Below are 22,574 nucleotides of genomic sequence, written 5' to 3'. Positions count from 1 at the left end.
GTGTTAACATCTTTACAGGTCAAGAGGTAAATTCAACCATATATTTCTGTCACTTGCTTTAAATACTCTTTTCGACTGTTTCATCTTATAAATTTGATTTTTATTCAATGAAGTCTCCACAATATTTCTGATACAAACTGCTGCCTGTGTCAACAAATGAGATTTATCAAATATATAAAACAACATAAATAAAAGAAAATCACAATATTGTAGAAGTTGAGAGCTTTTTTTTCTTTATTCATTGTTTAAGGTCTGAGCATTACTGGCATGGCCACATTTATTGCCTCTGTCTAAATGCACTGAGCAGATGGTATGAGCTGGCTTTTGAACTACTGAGTGTGCACTGGCCATCAAGCACCCTTTTACATTAATGCTACATTAATCCGACTTATTACTTTCACCACATTCTCATCAGCTCTCCCCAGATTCTACTACTCACCTACACACTTGGGGCAACTTACCAATCCGCATGTCTTTGAGACGTGGGAGGAAACTGGAGCACCCTGAGGAAACCCATGCAGTCACAGGGAGAACATGCAATCTCCACACAGACAGCAATGGAGGTCAGGACTGAACCCAAGTCACAGGAACTGTGATGCAGCAACTCTTCTAGTTGTGCCACAGTGCCATTCGTCTATGATTCTGTCAAACAGGCCTTCTGGTGAAGGTACTCCCACAGTCAGAATGATGCTGGAGGAACACAGCAGGCCAGGCAGCATCCGTGGAGAAAAGCAGGCGGTTAACGTTTCGGGTCAGGACCCTTCTTCAGGGCTGAAGACAGGAAAAGGGGAGGCCCAATATTTTGGAGGGAAAAGCAGAGCAGTGATAGATGGACAAAAGAGGGGAGGTGGAGTGGGCACAAGGTGGTGATAGGAAGATGCAGGAGATTCCAGCACCTGCAGTCCTTTGTGTCTCTACTCCCACAGGGAAGGGAGTTCCAGGATCTTAACCCAGCGATGATGAAGAAACGGCAATATATTTCCAAGTCAGGATGTTGTACGTCTTGGAAGGAAACCTACAAGTGCAGTGTTCCCATGCACTTGCTGACCTTGTCCCTCTTGGTGGGTAGAGGTTGTGGGTTTGGGAGGTGCTCTTGGAATAGTCTGGGTGAATAACTACAATGCATTTTTTAAGATGGTGCACACTGCAGCCACTATGCATTGGTGATGTAGGAAGTGAATAGTTATAGTTATGGATGGGGTACCAAATCAATTAGGCTTCCTTGTCTTGAATTGTGTCACATTTTTTGAGAGTTTTTGCAGCTGTGCTCATTCAAGCAAGCAGAGAGTAATCCGTCACACTCCTGACTTGTGCCTTGTGGATAGTGAAAGGCTTTAGGGTGGCCAGCTGATGACACTCTGGGTTGAAATTGCTGCAACATTCATGTTAGCATTTTCTGTTCACTTTAACAAAAAATGCATGTTTCCTTTCAATCTTTTAATGGTTAAAGCACATTAAGAAAAATACCCAAAGCCCTTAATAACTAAAGATTGCATATGAAAAGACACAGCAGCAAAAGAAATTGTCATTGTGTTTTAAAAACTCTATTTTTTTATGTTTAGGTATTTCAGGTGTGGAGTAGTCAGTGCCCAAACTATCTGGTCCAAGTCTGAGCAGATGGAAAGTTGATGTTTTAGTCTCTCAGTCAGCGTGTTGCTCATAGCTGCAAACATGTGCCCCTGCAGAGTCAGCAAGAATTTGCAATGATGCTGGCTGTGTACACAGCATTTTACACAGTGGTTTCTGAGACCAACCAATAAAGAAGCTGTTGTAGAACAACAACATCAACAACAATAATTTGTGGTTATGTAGCATCATTAGGGTAGCAAATGTCCTCGGGTGCTTCACAAGGGTATAATCAAACAAAATTTGACACTCTGCCTTAAAAAGAAACTAACGCAGATGATCAGTGCCTGGTCAAAGAGATGGGTTGGGGTGGTAGAGGAGATTACAGAGGGTGGAGGGAGACTACAGAGGAACTTGTAAACAAAGGTGAAATTTTTAAAAATCAATATTTAACCAGAGTCAATGGAAGTAGATGTGTCTAGATAATCCACCAAATGTGGAGCAATTTCACCTGAGGCAAACACATTGGTAAATTCAAAAAATCCAGAACTGTTCTACCTCCCTGCTGCTGATCAGACATTTTGGTTCCTTAAGGGGAACTGATAGAACAGATAGAGAGTATTTCTGCTGAGAGGGTAAAGAGAAACTATTTCCATTGCTACCACAGAGGTGACTACCACAAAGAGGCGTCGCTAAAAACTATTTCAGGAGTGAAGTTAATAATTACTTCTACAGAAGGAGGGAGGCAGAAATTTGTAACTCCTTTCCATGGGCAACAATTGATGTCTCAGCTAAATGTTAACTTTACATCAGTGAATATTAGATTTTTGATAATGAAAGGTATTAAGGACTATCGAGCAAAGGAGGGTAAAAAGAGTAAAATCACAGAGTAGATATTTATCTTTTTGACTTAAAAAACAATATGTCCTAAAGCTCTACTGATGCTTGTTAACTCCATTTACCAAAGTAGGCGAGCAGGTGCCTCATCCCTGAATGCTGCTATACAAGCTGCTTGTTTCTGAATCATTAAAAAGGGATGCTTGTTGCAGAGGGGAAATGGTTGACAACAGATTTTCTCCAGAAAGAGAGGGGACTGTCACAATGACATCCCAAACAGCAGCCCTGTGTCACCTCCAAAGACTCATCACAAATATCCAGTGACAGAACAGAATCTCGCTTTACACTGCTGTTTAATTGATACCATGTGATCTATAACACACCTATAATAGAAATGGCTTAAGATAGAGATCTTAGTTTTAGTTGAAAATATTTCATGTATCTGCAGCACTGATCTAAATCTAATAGATGACAACAGCAATCTTAATTTTCAAGTTCCAACTTCAATGCTGCAACTCAATTTTAAAGTAGACGTTGGTGGCTGTTGTCCTGAATCTAAATGTTTTGGATCAGGCTAACTCATTTTCTAAGCTCCTCCATATCTTGTTTTTGCTAGTCCCTGGAACATATGAAATGTTGTAATTGAATTCACACTTAGGGAAAATAGAGAAATTACAACTAGACAGGTACGTACTGTGGGCTGTGATGAAGAGGAAGGTGCTAATATGCCAATGAGACCTGAGGTAAGTGAGAGTCTTCTACCCTCAGAAGTGGGCTCTTTGCACAGCTCTGTTTTACCCACTTTGGCATTGCTGGAGTAGGACCTGCTCAGCAGTTTGTGGTGTTTCAGTCCATCTGTGTCTTCTGTCTTCAGAGTGCTGGAACAAGACTTGCTCAGCAGTTTATGCGGCTTGGGTGCACTGTTGTGCTCACATCTGGTGTCACCCGAACATGTCCTGCTCAATAATTTGTGGGACTTCAAAGGAAGATTTTCATCCAGCCTCATGGTGGCAGAACATGATCGACTTAAAAGTTTATGTGGCTTTGACTGATCAGTTCTGGGATCACTGGAAAAAGAACGGCCTAGAGGTTTGTGAGGTTTGGAATCACAACCATCTTCCACCTTCCCAGTATTGGAACAGTTCCTCTTTAGCAGTTTCTGCGACTTGGGAATCCCATCTTGTTCTGGTTTCAGTTTTGATTTGCTTTTGCCACATCCAGGTGGAGGATAACTTGGCGACCTGGAATTGAAGAGGTGCTGTGTTTTACTTTAAATTTTGAGGAAATAGATATAACAGAAAATTAGTAGGAACAGAAAATACTGGAAATACTCAGCAAGTTAGGCAGCATTTGTGGAAACAGAAACAGCGTTAATGATTCAGGTTGACAAACTTTCATTGGAACTGCATAAGTTGGAAACTAAACAAGATTTAAGTTGCAGAGAAAGCTGAGGGGAAGGACATCTTCTCGTATTTAAGATTTCACTTGGACTTGATGGGCTGAATGGTCTCCTTCCAAGCTGTAACCTTTCTGTGATCCTGTTATAAACGTGGGGGCATTATTTAAATTTAATGCTGAGAAATGTGAATTGTTACATTTTGGTCAGAAAAATGAGAAGGGCAAAAAAGGAGAAAAATGAGAAGGGCAAAAAAGGGACAATTCTAAAAGTGGTAAAAGCAGCGAGATCTAGGTTACATGTGCATAGTATTTTGAAAATGGCAGAGCAGGTTGAGAAAGTGGTTACAAAAGCAGACAAGATTCTGGGCTTTATAAATAAAGACAAAGAGTACAAGAACAAGGAAGTCACTATTAACTTTTATAAAATACTGGTTTGGCCATAAGTGGAATATTGTGTCCAGTTTTGGCTGCACAATTTAGCAAAGGTGTAAAAGGTTCAGAGAGGGTGCAGAATAGTCTTACTTTTGAGTAGATACAATGGGCCAAACAGCCATTTTCACTATCATAAATATTCTCTTATTCTATAAATGCTGTCAAACAGTTTGAATTTGGTTGTGAGGGAACCAGCTTGAAAGTAATCTTCACTGGGTCTATATCCTGGTCAGACCTCCTAGTCTCAGCCACAAGTTATGATCTCAAAATCTGAGACTTTTAGTCAGCACATCATCCTTCGTTATTTCTGCCAGCTGCAATGAGATCCCACTACTAGCCACATCTTTTCCTCCCCATCCCTTTCCACCTTCCATAGAGACCACTCCCTCCGTGGCTCCCTGGTTGACTCATCCCTCCCCACCCACCGCTTTCTGACCCCTGGCACTTTCCCCCTGCAACCACAGGAGGTGCAACACTTGTTCTTACACCTCCTCCCTCAATACCATCCAGGGACTAACCAGCTCTTTCAGGTGAGGCAAAGATTCATGTGCAAGTCCTCCAACCTCATCCACTGAATTCTGTGCTCCTGATATAGCCTCCTCTATGTCGGCTAGACCAAGCGTAGACTAGGTGACCGATTCACAGAGCACCCACTTGCATGCCATTTCAATTCCCCTTCCCATTCCTACACCAATCTGTCCATCTTTGGCCTTCTCCACTGTCAGCATGAGGCCCAATGCAAACTGGAGGAAAAACACCTCATATTCCAACCTGGCTAGTCTACAACTCAATAGTATGAACACTGAATTTTCCACTTCTAGGTAATCCTCCCCTCTGGTACGTTTCCCCCCCATTTCTTCCTCCAATCCTCCTTCGGTCCCCCTATTTTTGCCCCTTTCTCCACCCACCCCTCCAGCTCTCCATCACCCATTTTAGTCCCCCTCCCCCCTTATCCTGTCCACCTACTACCCACATATTTCACCCACAGACTTCCTTTCCTTCCCCATCTGATTCTGGTTCCATCTGCCATTCACCTCTCTCTTAATGGTTCCCACTATAACTTTCCTTCCTTATCAGATTCCAGCACTGGTAGCCTTTATGTTCCCGTTTATCACCCTCCCAGCTATCTCCACCTTCACCCTCCTCTTGCCCTACCTGGCTTGATATGCCCATCATCCTTCACCCTTCCTTGGTCCACCAATCAACTCTGGCTCATGTCTCACCACTCTCCCTCTCCACGTTATATTGGCCATCTTCCCTCTCCACTCTCAGTCCTGATGCAGGGTTTTGACTCAAAACAAACAATTCCTTTCTCCCCCAACAGATTGCTGCTCAACCTGCTGAATTTCTCCAGTAGATCATTTGTTGTCCCAGAGTCCAGCATCTGCAGTTTCTTGTGCCTCTGAGACTTTAATCCCTTGTTTCAGATAATTCCTTCCTTGAGTGTAAACATAATCTGTCTGGAGATTTAGCCATTTAAATTACAAGTTAAATTGCATAAACTTTAGATATTTCATCGAGTACAGAAGATTGTTAATATTATTGAGATATTGAAACCATTAAAAAAAAGTACATTAGAAATACAACTCAAGAATGAGACTTCACAATCTTAAAAATACCGCTAGGCTTTTTAAGAGGGAAATCAGAAAGCATTTCTTCACAAAAAAAAGATAGAAATTCCTAACTCTCTCTTAAAGGCAAATGGGTGCTGGGATAAATGAGGCTTTCAAAACTGAAAGTGGTTGTTTATCTTCAATAAGGGTGATTAGACAAGAATGTTAGAGATGGAAAATAATCTGGAGAAATGTGAAATTGTTGACTTTGATAGCAAGAATGGAAAAGTAGAATTTTTTTAAAGCGAATATTAATCTACAGAACAATTTGGGGGCCTTTTACATAAATTACCAAAAGTCAGCGTGCAAATACAGCAAGTAATTAGAAAGGCAAACAGTACATTAGACTTCACTGAAATTTTGTTGACTTACAAGTGTTAGGAAGTATTGCTGCAATTATATTGTACTTTTTGTGTGAAACAGTGCACACCTTCTATTATGCATTGAAAGAGCTAAGGTTCTCTGTTTAACCCAGTGTTGCTGAAAACAGTTTAGAAACCTGAAGGGAAACCTATGAGGTAAGAAATATCAAAGGGACAGAAACCCAATTATTCACCCACATGCTTTAGGAGCATAGCTAAAAAAATGACAAAAAATTCCATTAATATTTAAGCATGCTTTCTGAGGCTATAATTCTCACATGCTGGCAGAATGGGTACCAAGTTGAGTCTGTTGTCAGAAAATGATGAATTAATGTTCAGCTCAGAGAATGATTAACCAACAGAGTTCTCTTTTCCTGAAGCTCGCCACATTACCTGCGCAAAGATGAAAAAATGTGCAGCGGGGATTTCACCTTCTTCTCACTAATCTTTTTGCCATGGGGACAGTTGAGTTTCTCCTTGCTGTTCTGCTTCCACTGGTGTGTAACAAAAGTCTGCATTATTCTGAGGGAGTAATAAAGTGGAAATGTCAAATCTGTTGAATGACTGAGCATAAGAAACAGAAGTAGGAGAGAGCCATTTGGCCTCTAACACCTGCTCCAATAAGAACTTGGCTGATCTTTTACTCAACACCATTCTCTTGCACTAACCCTACATCCCCTTATTGCCTTGATATCTAAAAATCTATTGATCTTCCCTGAAGATACTCTGTAATTGATTCTCCACAGCACTCTTGGGATGAGAATTAAGGATTCACTATCCTCTGGGTACTGTTGGACTGTTCAGCAATCTGCTGTTTGAGATCTCTTTTGCAGCTCAGCAATAAGCAAATCTGCTGGCTCTCTAGCTTTTGAAGTGCAGTAACAACAGTGATGCAATTGTAACTCAAAGTCTGAACCCTTTGGAGGAATTCATATTTCCTCCAATGGCGTCTATACAAATTGGCAACAACATCAGATAGATTTAGAAAGTGCCATCTATTTATAGTGAGATCAGATGCATGGATATTCACATCTGTCAGTGACATCTGTTAATATTTTCTTATTTATAGTAACACAACTCTAGCACATTTGATATTCCAACATGCTTTTCAGCCAATTAACGTCTTCTTGGTGTAGAAGCACTGTGGTAACGTGGAGAACATAGGAATAAGTTTGCGCATAGAATGATTGCACAAACATCAACATCATAACAAGTAGGTCATTTGTTTTAGTGTCGCTGGATGAGAGGAAACTGTTGTCCAGGAGACTGTTTGATTATCTTTCAAATAATACAACAGGATCTTTTACTTCCATCTGAATAGGCAGAAAGCATCAGTTCATCTCCAGCAGCTGAAGGTGCTATGGAAATGCAGGCTATTGTGTGGTTCTTTAAATATTTAATACATTTTCCAAAAGACCTACTTTTTCAATTGATGCCCCAATCCAAACCGATCCTTTGTCGATGTTTGGAAAACATCAACCGTTGGAACTGTAAAATTATAGGAGAGAGAACGAGAAAGGTATTATTAGAAAAAAAAGACAAACATAGCAGTATTTAATATGTTAGAATTAAGGAGATTTTGAGGGCTACAGATATCTTGTGTGTCTGTAAATTATTTATATTCACTGACAGGTTTAATTGACTACTGACTGGGAATGAATGATTACTGTGTCACAGCTTCAATTACAATAAATTGGGGACCAGGGGAATGAATTTGTTAAATACAGTAGTTTAAATGGAAATGGTCCTGGATTACGAGCTGTGGGACATCAGCTCTGATACTTGGGGAAGTAGACTAATGCTCATTCATTCAGAGCTTATAGGTCAGCAAAGCCTCATTCTCAAATAACATCAAATACCCTGCATTTAGCACATCTCAAAATGGAACAAAATATGGCATAATCTGTTGTATTCATCACACCCATACATATAAGTATCTATCCTCTCTTTCTTGTAAAAACCCGCACTGCCTCTGTTTCTATGGAAACGAGCTTTCGTACAGATCAATGAGTCATGGGGCCATACCTCCCTGTTTGTTAAATTTAATGAGAAAGCATAAGTACCCACAATGTTGGTAGGAAGTACAAATGGACTTTTGTCCATATTTTACTATATGTACTGAGTTCAATCTCAATGCACAAACATTAATAAAAAGAGAAATAAACATGAACTTTACTTTTGTTTGGTAAGGTCTTGTTAATCACTGACAGCTGAGAAGAAGCTTAAGGATACAGGTTCGGTAGCTGCAGGTAAGTGTCAAGCTCAACTACATCCAGGATGAAGTGGTTCATTCGATTAATGCCCATCCACATCTTAAATATCTACCGCCTCTGTTGACGGCTGCTGTCAGGGATTTTGTACTATCTGCGCAGCATGGCATAAACGAGTTATTAAAATCTACGCTCTTCCTGGGGTTTCTGGAAGGTCAGGGGAAGGCAAAAAGTAAAAACATAGGAAAGGATGTATCATTCGGGCTGACTTTCATGTGCTACCAATGGGAATTAGCATATTACTTAAAACATCTGCATTCTTTCTGCACCAGTGATGCAATGATATTGCCTTTCTTGTTACCCAGCAAAATATCATGGATCTAACAGACTTTAAACTATTTCATGTCTTCAGAATCGACAATGTTAACTGTCATCTATGTTATTTAAATCAGATTTGAAGATAATTTAACAATCAGTAAACCCATTGCAAAGACTGTAAAAACAGAGTGATTAACAAAAGTACAATTGCAATCTCATATAAAAGATTAATATGGGAAACATTATAAAGTCATTGAGTTGTACAGCATAGAAAGAGGCCCTTTGGGCCAGTGTGTCTATGCCAATCACATTGCCTATTATAATAATCCTACTTGCCTAAATTAATTCCATATCCCTCTATGCCTTGCTCATCCAAATACCTGTCCAGGTACCTTTTAAATGTTGTTACTGTTCTTGCCTCCACCATCTCATCTGGCAGCTAATTTCAGATAATTTCGGCACAGCTTTGTGGGCCGAAGGGCCTGAACTGTACTGTAGTTTTTCTATGTTCTAACTACTAACTATGTGAAAAATTTACCTCTCAGATCCCCTTTAGCATTTGCCCTCTCACCTTAAACCTATGCCCTCTAGTCTTAGACACCCTTACCACGGGAAGCAAACCCTGGCTATCTACTCTATGCCTCTCATAATTTTATATACCTGTATCATGTCACATCTCAGCCTCCTTTGTTCCACGACCAAGCCTATCTAAAGTTCCCTTTATAACTTAAGCCTTCAACCCAGGCAATATCCTTGTGAATCTTTTTTGAGCCCTCTCTAGCTTAATCACGTCTTTCCTGTAGTGTTGTGACCAGAACTGCACACAATACGCCAAGTGCAGCCTAACCAATGTCTTGTACAACTGTAACATTATGTCCAATCTCTTAAATTCAATGCCACAGCCAACAAAAGCAAGCATGCCATATCCACAGATCCCTGAAAGTTGCCTCACAGGTGGATAGGGTAGTTAAAGGAAGCTTAACATCCCATGTTAGCATTCATAAGTCAAGGGATCGAGTTTAAGAGCCGTGAGGTAATGACGCAGCTCTACAAAACTCTGGTTAGGCCACGCTTAGAGTACTGTGTCTAGTTCTGGTCGCCTCATTATAGGGAGAATGTGGCAGCGTTGGAAAGGGTGCAGAGGAGATTTACCAGGATGCTGCCTGGTTTAGAGAGTATGCATTATGAGGAGAGACTAAGGGAGCTAGGGCTTTACTCTTTGGAGAGAAGGATGATGAGAGGAGACATGATAGAAGTGTACAAAATATTAAGAGGAATAGATAGAGTGGACAGCCAGTCCCTCTTTCCCAGGGCACCAATGCACAATACAAGAGGGCATGGCTTTAAAGTAATGGGTGGGAAGTTCAAGGGAGATATCAGAGGAAGGTTTTTTACCCAGAGAGTGGTTGGGGCATAGAATGCACTGCCTGGGTGAGTGGTGCAGGCAGGTACATTGGTCAAATTCAAGAGATTACTAGATAAGCATATGGAGGAATTTAAAATAGAGGGATATGTGAGAGGAAGGGGTTAGATAGTCTTAGGCGAGGTTTAAAGGTTGGCACAAAATTGTGGGCCGAAGGGACTGTATTGTGCTGTACTGTTCTATGCCTTCTTCACAGCCCTGTCTACAAGGAACTATGTACTTGTACCGCAAGGTATCTCTATTTGACAACAATTCCTAGGGCCCTGCTATTCACTGTGCAAGTCCTGCCCTGGTTTAACTTCCCAAAATGTATCACTTCACACTTGTCTGAGTTAAATTTCCCTTCCCCATTTTTCCAGTTGATCTAGATCCTGTTGTAACTTTAGGCAACCTTCTTCATTGTCTACTATACCACCAATGTTGGTGTCATCTGAAAACTTAATAATCATGCCATCTACATTCTCATCCAAATCATTAATATGTATGACAAACAACAGAGGATCTAGTACTGATCCCCATGGCACACCGCCGGTCACAGGCCTCCAATCTGAAAAACAACCTTCCATTACCAAACTCTGCCTGCTACCACCAAGCTAATTGTGTATCCAATTGGCTAGCTCACCCTGGATCCCATATGATCTTGCCTTGTCAAAGGCCTTGCTAAAGTCCATGCATACAATGTCTACAGCCCTGCCCTCATCATTCTTCTTGGTTATCTCCTCAAAAATCTCAAATCAAATTAGTGAGACATGATTTTCCATAGACACAACCTTTCTGACTATCCCTAAACAGTCTTTGCCTTTCCAAATGCAAATAAATCTTATCTCTCAGAATCCATTCCACTAACTCTCCCACCATAGATGTAAGGCTCACTGGTCTGTAGTTCCCTTGCTTATCCCTGCTTCCCTTCGTAAATAAAGGCATAATATTAGCTATCCTCCAGTCTTCCGATATCTAACCTGTGGTTAACAAAGGTACAAAAATCTCTGCCAGGGCACCAACAATCTCATCCCTTGCTTCTCACAACATCCAAGGGTACACCTGGTCAGGCCCTGGGGACTTATCCACTTTTATGCCTTTCAAGACCTCCAACACTTCCTTCTTCATAATGTCGATGTACTCCAGGATATCACTGTTCCCTCTCCTGAACTCACCAGCTTCCAATTGTTCTCCACGGTAAATATAGATGAAAGGTATTTAAGACCTCACTCATTTCTCGTGGTTCCACACTGATCTTTAAGGGAATATACTTTTTCCCTGGCTACACTTTTACTCTTAATATAATTAAAGAATCTTTTAGGATTCTCCTTTATCTTATCTGCCAGGGATAGCTCACGGCCCCCTTTTTGCCCTCTTAATTTCCTTCTTCCTATATCCATTATACTCCTCGAGGGATTCGCTTGATCCCGGCTGCCTGTGTACAGTATATGTGAGAATTTGCGAGAGTTACTGGTTTTAATGGAAGAAAAATCTCATGGTATGCATGCCTGAATTCTCAATATATGCTTCTTGCAGACTTCATTCTGGAAGCACAAGCAAATAAGTTTATCATTATATCCAGTAATGTAAAATTATAAGTCTGAATTTTCATCCAATAATATAGTTTATATGGAATATTTGGCACAGATGGCAAATTTTTAAATAATGAAGCAGTGCTGGTCATGCAGGAGTGATGAACACTCTATCTTGATTATGAGATAGCAGATGGGTGCCTTGAAATAGTGTATTTCCAGAAAAGCACATAGAAAATGTTGAAGTTTTATTTTAATCAATTCAGTTCCAATGTAGATAGTGATCAAAAGTCAGAGCAGATTGCCAGAAACAGCAAGCTTCTTTGAACGATTACCAGTTATTATGGGAATGTGGAACTGTTGGTATGCTGGAATGAATAGCTCAAGTGGCTGTCAAGCCTTTTTTGTCTCGGCTCATTCAGTGACTACATTGTGGATTTTCTGCCTGATGGAACATAGGAAGCATGCTCCAGTTTGTAAAAACCTCTCAGACACTTTGTGGCGTCTCAAGAGGAGAATGAGTCCTCAGATCTTTTAGTGATTAATGTGGGACCTTTTCTTACTTCAAGAGTGGTAGATATTTGGAATATGTTAATGGATCATTTGGTGGAACAGAAAAATGTAGAGTTTCAAGGAGAAATTACACAAATTCTTGTTAAATAAATGCACCAGAGAACACAATGAAAACAGAAATTGCTGTCAATGATCAGCATTGCTGAATAAGGTAACCATAATGTTTCAGGTCCAAGATTTTTATATTGGATTATTAACATTAATCCTACTTTCTGCTGTCCACAGTAGATGCCAGATCTGCTGAAATGCTTCTATTGCTTCTACGTCAAATTTTCTGGAACTATAATTTTAGTTGTGGGCCCAAAGCCCAAGATGTTGAGCACCACTGAGAAGCCCTCATACACTTTCCTTCATGCATCACACCATTATGGATCACAGGTAGGGAAATAGCAGGTAAGCCCAAGAGGATATCTGGACAGACTCATTGTTTCAGCCTGTACTTACCCCAAATAACTCACATGTTCCCAGTCTTCTCCCAGTCACATTGTTTCTCACTTACATCTGTGATACCTCTAATAGCCTCCACCATTTTGGTAGTTTTCAGGTACCTGGTCCCATCCAGTTCACTTCTGCACCTCCATCTCCCACTAGGATGGTCTCTGTCCTTTTGCTTCTTCCTTGAACAGAGACCCAACTAATTCCCTCCACCAATATACTCATTCACCAAGCTGAACTCAATGAGAAACTTCTCCTTCAATTCCACTCACTTTACCAGATCAAAGATGTAGATATGGGAACCTGCATGGGCCCCAGCTACATTGGTTGCTTTTAATGGGATATGGTGCAACTCAGGACCCCTCCCTGAACTCTTTTGTGGTACACTGACAACCATATTGGTGCTATTTTCAGCACTCAAGGAGAACTCAAACATATCTTCACTTTTGCAGCCAAATTCCACAGTGCGCTCATCTTCCCATAGTCCATCACTGACTCTGCTCCTGAATGTGTCTGTTTCTGTCTCAGGAGCTTGGTTGGCAACAAAGATCCATTCCTAGTCCACAGATTCCCACAGCTATCTCACCTATACTTCCTCCCATCTTACTGCCTGTAAGGACTTCATTGTGTTCCTCCATCTCTGTCATATCTCCTCTGATGATGAGACTTTCCACATCAGTGCTCCTGAGGTGTCTTCCTTTTAATTTAAAGCAAGGCTTCCCACCTACCAGAGTTGACAGAGCCCTCTACTGTGCCTTATCTATTTCCTGCACCGCTTCCTTTGCCCTCTCTCCTCTCAGCCAGAGAAAGAGCTGACTTCCATGTCCTCACTTTCCACCTCATCAGCCTCCACATTCAATGGATCACCCCTAGAAATTTGCTTCATCTTCAATGAGATTTCACCAGTGGATGCATTTTCCCCTGAAGGGACTGTTCATTTAACAACTTTCCATCCATTTTCTCTTCTCCATCGACCACTCCCCTTCTCACGGCACTTTCCGGTGCAAGTGTAGGAGACCATAAGATATAGCAGCAGAATTAGGCCACTCGGCCCATTGAGTCTGCTGCACCATTCAATCATGGCTGATTTTATTTTCAACCCCATTCTCTCGCCTTCTCCCCGTAACCCTAAACACTTGGTGGGAAGTTCAACAACTGCTCTTTCACACCATTCCATCCTATCATCCAGAAACCCAAACTGTGTTCAGGTGAAGCAGAAAATCATTTGCACTTCCTCCAATCTAGTGTATTGCATTTGGTTCTCATGAAGTGGCTTCCTCTGCAATGCATTTGGTCTGCAGGGATGACCCTGAGCTTCCAGTTGTCTATCACTTTAATTCTCCAGCCCATTCCTCCTCTGACCTATCCAACAGTGGCCTCCTGCATTGTTCCATCAAGGTCCAACACAAACTCATCTTCCATCTGGGCATTTTGTAGCCTTCAAGACACAATATTGAATTCTCTATCTTCAGTCAAATTTTAAGGGCTCCATTGTTTGCTCCCTCCTTCTCTGACTTCCTTCATTAATCTACCAATTAGATGGCTTTGTAGACAGTGCATCTTCATGGCAAACATGGCCTCAGCCAAGCAAAGGTATTCCTTTTTGTCCTATCCACTCTTCTCGCACCCTCTCTGTGACATAAAAACTGTTTTCTCATTTTTCCGATTCTGATGAAGGGTCTGAAACTTTAACACTTTTCATGGATGCTGAGTGACCTGGTGAGTATTTTCAGCATTTTCTGTGCTACTTTAAGCCAAGTGTATAGCCTGGTTTAGGCAGCTGTGGGGAAGAGAACAGCCAGTCAGTTGGATGGTATGGGGGTAGAGGTCAGATCCAATCAGAGCCAGGTGGTGGGGTGAGCTCAATGGCCCAAATGAGCTCTTGGTTGGGGGGCGGGGGTTGAGAATATGTTGAGTGGGTCATATCAGGTCCAATTGGGATACAGAGGTTAGGGGGAGTCACATATTGAGACAATGGTAAATGGTTGGTGGTGGGGAAGGTCAGGGTGGAGCTATCATTGGGTTATCGACCCAGGGCCATCGTCATGGTGTGGGGATGGTGCTGGTACACACGAGGGTGGGTTGAGTGGAGGGGTTGGATCAGAAGTAGTGTTGGTAAGTAACTAATTATAGGGCACGGTAGTGTGTAGGGCGGACGGTAGCATAGCGATTAGTGTAACGCTATTACAGCACCAGCGACCTGGGTTCAATTCCGGCTGCTGTCTGCAAGGAGTTTGTACGTTTTCCCCATGACTGCATGGGTTTCCTCCAGGTGCTCCAGTTTCCTCCCACATTCCAAAGACGTATGGGTTAGGAAGTTGTGGGCACGCTATGTTGGTGCCGGAAGCGTGGCGACACTTGTGGGCTGCCCCCAGAATATTCCAAGCAAAAAGATGCATTTCACTGTGTGTTTCGATGTACATGTGACTAATAAAGATATCTTATCTTATCATTTGCCTGAATTGAGATTACTTATAATTCATTTTTGGGATGTAGGCAAGGTGAGCATTTGTTGCCCATCTTAATTGCCCCTGAAGGATTTGGCTAGTGGAGCCATTTCAGAGGACACTTATGAGTCAACTATATTTATGTGGTGCTGGAGACATGTAGACCAGACCAGGTTAGGATGGTAGATTTCCTCCAGTGAAGGCATCACTTTCTGTGATAATGGAGGCACAAGAGACTGCAGATGCTGGAATCTGGAGCAACAAACAATCTGCTGGAGGAACTCAACAGGGTTGAGCAGCATTTGTGGGGGGAAAGGAATTGTCAACGTTTCGAGTCAAAACCCTACATCAGGACTTCTATCACTTTCTGTGATAATCATGGAGATTCAGAACACTTGTTTTTATTAAATCCAAGATTGTTCACTGCATTTAAAATCCACACATATCCCACCAAACCTAGTAGATTATTAGTTCAGTAAGTTGACCATTGCAGCACCATCATACTCAGCATCAATCTACTCTGTGAGGCTCCTATAAATCGTGTTGCTGCAGAGACATCAGTGCTATTAAAACTTGTTTGCTTCTGGAACACTCAGCAATAGGCACATTTCGATGTCATCCCCTTATCAACTGAACCGCAATTCTCAGCCAGAGGTACCCGTCACCCAGCATGGGTTTAGTGAGAAGGTAGAGCTAATTTGCCTACACCAAGCATTAATATATCAAGCTCCAAATAAGCATGCAGACCCAGTTCCAAAAATTCAGAACTACTGTGAATTTCACCACTGGCAGATTGAGGCAGATACATTTCAAGAGAATTGTTAACTTGCAATTTATTCTCAGGAATTCTTTCAACCCAAGCCCTGCCTAAATTTGTATCTTTGCTGCTGACCCTTGTTCCCAGATGGCCTGCTTACTAGCCTTCAGCACTGCTTTGTTTGACTGACTATGATAATTTGAGAGAGAAATATGAAGACAGAGGAAATAACTTAAGCCACGAGAACAATCCAGCATACTTCAGAAATTTCCCAGAAGAATTTTACAAGTGCCCATAAAAAATTTTATAACCAAGTTCACAAAATGACAGCAGTAAGAGGATGGTTTGTACTGCGAAGAAAAAAAAAGAACTTTTATTTTTGTAGTTTCCCATAAGCACGTTAGCCTCAAGGAGATTTTATGTGGAATGATATGTAGCCAGAGATGCCCAAGAAGGGATCTCTGAATTTTCCCAACAGCATGAGTGCTACACAGCCTGGAATCAGAGAACTCAGAATCTTTTTGGAATTACACCACACATGGGTAATCACTCACTAAGATACAGAAGGAAACTTAAGTGGTTCCGTTAAGGAAAACCTTTGGCAATGGGGTTCCAGTGATAAGCCTCTCTTAAGTTGAGCAAAAACAAACTTAAGTGATCCTAAATGGTCAGAAATTATGAACAGGTTGTGTTCCCTGCAACTGCACTTGCTTGCTCGGAGTCCAAAGTCAGAAAATAAGTTTCCCTTTGCTATTTCTGTACTTTAGTATTTAAATGAAAGGTCAGATAGCAAAACTGAATTTTTGGCACCTGTATTTATTAAGCATGTAGAGGTACAGATAACTTAACCAGATGTGAAGTTTCATATTAACCAACCTCAAGGAATGAAGCCATACTAACCTGGGCCATTTAAATACTGCGTGAGAGAGCAATGCAGTCGCACGATCACAGGTTCTGTGCGAATAACATCCCATGCAATAGCAATCTCCTCCTGTCAAAAAGCCAGGCAAGCAGAAAGAAAGCAATTTATTCAGAAATATAAAAGTAACAAGATCTATCAAAAGTGGATAATGAATGATCACACTAAGTACACACTTCATTCACTTTACAATATATTATAACAAACGCACTTTCATATCTCCTTTATGTGCTAAACTTGACAGTGCTTTAGTTGTCATTCCAACAACTCAATCACGCTTGGGTCCTTTGAAATTGTTATCATTCATCATAGCCATCTACTGCAAGGAAGTGGATGCTCCTGTTAGGAAGAAACACAGCAAACACCAAACTGGGAGTTTGATGATGAAGCTTCCCCCTTGATAATTTCAGTGAAAAGGAAATTGGCTCCAGCATGAAACGAGAAACCTTATTTTCTATTTATTTCAGCATTTTCATTAACATCATCAATGGGACAATTTTCACTTCAGCATTGTTAACTTTGATGAAGTACCCATGTTGCACATAGTTGGCAGTGACTTCATCTGAATGTTAGATGTAGTTAAACAATAGTGTGCAGTTGTAGAGAATATATTTAGGGATTTCGTACTTGGGGCAGAGAGATTTTATCCATACAGTAATTGATGAATTCCTGGACAAGATCTACTTCTTCCATTATTTCACATTTCAATACTGGGACAAATATGTCTTTCTACCCTTCCTCAATTCATCCTCACCATATGATTTCAGTACTTGCATTAATTGAAACTGGTGAAAAATATTATGAGCAGAACCCGAGTTAGGAAAGGTAATGAATGAACTAAAATTCACATATTGGCACTGACTCTCTCTGAGGTGTGTGAAAATCAGACAATAGAAGTTCTGTGTTCACACTTTGATGACATCACTTTCAACTCTCATGTCTGAAGAAAGGTCAACTGGGTGAATTAGTGAAGGAAGATCTCCAGTATTTTATCAAATAGCTAATCATAGAGCCATGGAATTTCACAGCACAGCCCAATTCGTCCATGCTGAGCGTGATGCCTATCTATGACTTGTCCACATTAGGTCCATCTCCATCTAATCCTATCCAAGTACCTGTGCAAATGTCTTTTAAACACTGTGATTTTATCTGCCTTTACCACCCCCTCTGGCACCTCGTTACATACAACCATCACTCTCAGTGTAAAACAAACTTGCCCCACAGACCTCCTTTAAATTTCTCCCTTCTCACCTTAAACCTATGCCCCCACCCAATGAAGAAGACTGTATCTACTCTATCTTTGCCCCTCATCATTTTATAAACTTCTATAAGGTCACACCTTAGCCTCCTATGTTCTCGTGTGAATAAACCCAGTTTATTCACGCGAGAACAGGAGAGAGTCTATCCAATCTCTCCTTGTAACTAAATTCTTGTAAACTCTCCATTCCAGGCAAGATCATGGTGAATCTCTTCTGCACTCTTTCCAATGCTACTACATCCTTCCTGCAGTGTGGTGACCAGAACTGTACACAATACTTCAAGTGTGGCCTGACCAATGTTTTTCATAGCTGCAACATGACATCCCCAAATCTTATACTCAATACCTCATCCTGTGAAGGCAAGCACGTTGAATGCCTTCTTCACAACCCTATCCACCTGTGTTATTTTTAGAGAGCTATGAACTTGCACCCTAAGGTCCTTCTGTATATCAACACTCCTGAGGTCACTGCCATTTACTGTACATGTCCAATTCATGTTTGACATCCCAAAATGCGTGACCTCAAACGTGTTTGGATTAAATTCCATCTACCACTGCTTTGCCCAATTTTCCAGCTGATCTATATCCCTGTGTCCTTAGACAACCTTCTTTGCTATCTAATGCTCCACTAATTTTTGTGTCATCAGCAAACTTACTAATCAGTCCACCTACATTCCAAATCACTTGTATGAATAATACGAAACAATGGTCCCGGCACTGATCCCTGCAGTACACCACTGGTTATGGACTTCCAGTCAGAAAAGCAACCTTCCACCACTACCTTCTGCCTCCCATCACAAAGCCAATTTAGGATCCAGTTTGCCAACACACCTTGGGTCCCATGTGCCTTAAGCTTCTGGACCAGCTTACTGTGCAGGACTTGGTCAAAAGCATTGCTAAAGTCCACATAAACCAAGTTTACTGCACTGCCTTCATAAGTTTTCTTTGTTACCTCCTGAAAAACTCGATTAGATTTGTGAGGTAGGACTTCACCTGTACAAAACCATGTTGACTCCTCCTAATCAATCCCTGCCTTTCCAAGTGAACATAAGTCCTGTCCTTTAGGAATTTTTTTCAGTAACTTCTCTACTAATGATGTAAGGTTCACTGGCCTATAGTTTCCTGGTTTATCCCTATTGTCCTTTTTGAATAAGGGAACATCTTTAGTTATTCTCCAGTCTTTTGCTATCTCATTAGAGGCTAATAGACATGCAAAAATCTCGGTTAGGGCCCCAACAATCTCCTCCCTTGCGTCCCATAGTATCCTGGGATAGATCCACATTAATGTGCAGCAATATCTCTTACACTTCCCCTTTCCTGACATAGACACATTCCAGGATATCAGAATACCCCTGCCCTAACCCTCTATCCTCCTGCTCCCTGGTGAATACTGATGGGAAGTATTCATCATGTTTGAAACTTCAGCCAACACTTTCAGATAAGAAATCAGGAAAGAACAAGAGATGATTAGTAATCTATAGTTACAGTGGTAAATTTTTGAAAGGAGTTAATTTTCCATCATTTACTGCTAAAGATTTCATAATTAAAGGCATAATTATATGTGTTTTTACTTTTATTATTACTTATTGAAGAATCATAACAATATGACATCTATGACATAATTTGTCAAGGTGATCCGTGAAATCCAGTTCTCTTTTAAAATGCCATCCCTCTACCCCATGGGAAACGTTATTATTACTAATTAAATTCTACCCCACCATCTATCTACTAGCTAAGTATCATATTTCACCTTCTGTTTGTGATCATGGGTTGGAAAGTCTTCATGCCTCTGATTACTTACACACCAGGTGAAACCCTGCAGCCTAGAGTTTTTCATTCTCTGCTTTGTCCTCTTACTTCCAAATGGGAAGAAGCTACTTTGCACCAATTCTCAAAAGCCAGAAAATCAGCCTTTATTTTATCACGAGGATGAACTCACAATCCACTACTTTCTGCCATTGCTTATCAGACTAGTGTCGCGCAGCCTATCAGTTGATGTCTTGGATGAGTTAACCAAGTGCCGAATCAGCTCAGGGATTGGCATTATTACTCTAAATATCTCAGTCATATATATATTTTCAGTTTCTGAATTCAATAATAGAATCTAATGAACCATAGATAAAGCAACCTTCAGAATAAAATTTGGAGCATCAATCAATTCATTTGCACATAAATTCCATGTTTCATAAATCATGCAGCAATTAACAAACAGCAAATTTGTTTACTCACATCGAGAAAGCTGACATCAATGTGCAAGTCGATGTCCACGTCATCAATTGCACCATATTCCCTGAAAAGGAAAAAAAAATCTTTGAAGTGAATGTCTCCAGGAATCAACAGTAGTTAAAACATCTAGTCTCATAAAAGATATCTGTAACTTTTTGATTTTAGTGATACCTCTGTGACTCTGTGACCTCTGGAAAGTAGAGCTGTGGCTTTGTGCCTTGGATTCTGATCGGTCTTCCTGCTTTTGCAAGAGACAGGGAGTGCGACCCAAATGTGTCTCCAATGGGGATAGGGAAAAGAGCAGCATCTTTTTGTCAGAATCTCAGCTGACAGTAATGTCCTTTAGGGAAGGAAATCTGCTCTCCTTTATGGGAGTCCAGACCCCCATCAACAATAATTATATTTCAAAGCAGCCTAGCAGGTTACTCAGATAGAGCCAGTTGGAGATGGTCAGTAAATGCCAACTTTGCCAGCCAAACCCACATCCTGTGAATGGAAAAATTCTAGGACATCATTGCACTATCATCTTTCGAGTGATAAGTTTAATCAAGTCTGCACCTGACTGATCTCATATGAAGAGCAGCAGAAGCTTCTTTTGTCTCTTGCTAACAGTCCTTCCTAAACAAACACCACCAAAACAGAGCAATCTGTCATTCCTCTCACAGCTGCTCCTGGGATCCAGCTGTCTACAGAACTGTCACTGGCCCTCAAAATTAATTATGTTTCTGGGATGGAAAATAAAGAGCTGTACATAAAGTAACTTTAGCAAGATATTTTAATACATTATATCTAGTAGATGAATTATGGAGCATAATATACTACCTTTTACCTTGCTGTCTTTGGCTTGTGCATGCCTCAGAAGGAAATAATAAGGTTGTTTTTTTTGCACAAATTATTGTAAAACAGTGCTGTGGGCAGTTTAATACAAGTACTGAATAAGGCAGACAGCTCTCACAGCAGTCTCTCCATGGCCAAGTCACCCTTCCAAAGTCTGGTGCCTCATATTATGCACAAACACTCCCGCCCACGGCTAACCAATGATTTGCAAAGGTTTTTAATGACTTTTTTAATTTTTTTATTCAAAGCCTTTTTTACCACGCCAAGAATCTCACACTCTTTCTTATTGTAGCCTGCATAAGGTTTGGTGCATAATCACACCAAATTTCCTCTGCTCTTGCTTCCCCTTCGCAGTAGTTAACAAAGATTAAATTCACTCACAATGTTCACCCCAAGATGCAATATTTCACACACTGCAACATTACATTACATTTTCCATGTGTCTGCCCATTATACTATCCCATTCATGTCTCTCTGCAGCCTGTTACTATCCTGCTCACTATTTACTATATTGCAAGTTTTATAAGTTTTATAAGACTGTGATAAGACTATTGAATGATTCCCTTATACAATGAGATGGACTATGACCTCACGATCTACCTTGTTGTGACCTTGCACCTTATTGCACTGCACTTTCTCTGTAGCTGTGACACTTTACTCTGTACTGTTATTGTTTTTACCTGTACTACATCAATGCACTCTGTACTAACTCAATGTAACTGCACTGTGTAATGAATTGACCTGTATGATCCGTTTGTAAGACAAGTTTTTCACTGTACCTCGGTACAAGTGACAATAATAAACCAATACCAATACCAATATCGTCCATACGCTTCGAAATTTTATTCGCTACATCCATGTCCTGGATATTTACTTGTAACACAGAACTAATAGGCACAGTATCAACTTCTTGTTGACCCAAGTCCATAATTCTCCAGCCAAAAATCATCTGTTCACTAAGCAGCCTCCAACCCATCAGCAATTACATATCAATGTTACCACACTGACTTAATACCATGCACTTCTATTTTCCAAATATGTATGTTACATGATGTGGGTAAACTATTCTAAACAATATATAAAAAAAAACAACACACACTGTAGATACCCTCCATTGTGGTATGTGGCACCAAAGTTATGCCAGATGGGATAGACTCACAACAGATCTGGCACACAAAGCTGGGTATCTATGAGGTGCCGTGGACCATCAACACCACTCACTCTAGCACCATCACAATTTGCAGCCTCATAACCTAGCATATTCCTCACTTTACCACTACTATCAACCCAGGGAAGTACAGAGGGCCATACCAGGAGCCACACTCAGTATGCCTATGAATGAGTTGCCAGCCCGGTGAAGTCACAACAGAGTAAAATGACAAAGAAAAGCATAAAAAAGATGCAGCTAAGCAGTTGCACCTCCAATGGGCCAGATCATAGCTCTGCAGACTT

At 40.9% G+C, this 22,574-nt stretch overlaps 1 protein-coding gene across 1 annotated transcript in view; it reads right to left on the bottom strand.

Moving 5' to 3' along the window:
* parp8 (poly (ADP-ribose) polymerase family, member 8) overlaps positions 1–22,574 on the bottom strand; it is a 292,103-nt gene that overhangs the window by 76,708 nt on the left and 192,821 nt on the right. The window contains exons 8-12 of the mRNA XM_052010563.1: positions 20,289–20,349; positions 16,783–16,873; positions 7,630–7,696; positions 6,602–6,730; positions 3,098–3,644 (exon numbers count right to left, since the gene is read on the bottom strand). Coding sequence (XP_051866523.1) covers positions 3,098–3,644; positions 6,602–6,730; positions 7,630–7,696; positions 16,783–16,873; positions 20,289–20,349 — 895 coding nt within the window. The remainder of the gene's footprint in view (positions 1–3,097; positions 3,645–6,601; positions 6,731–7,629; positions 7,697–16,782; positions 16,874–20,288; positions 20,350–22,574) is intronic.

Source organism: Pristis pectinata, chromosome 2 (genome assembly GCF_009764475.1).
Source record: "Pristis pectinata isolate sPriPec2 chromosome 2, sPriPec2.1.pri, whole genome shotgun sequence".
NCBI lineage: Eukaryota > Metazoa > Chordata > Chondrichthyes > Rhinopristiformes > Pristidae > Pristis > Pristis pectinata.
The sequence above is the reverse complement of the archived record's forward strand: the minus strand, read 5'-3'. Positions and strand labels throughout refer to the sequence as shown.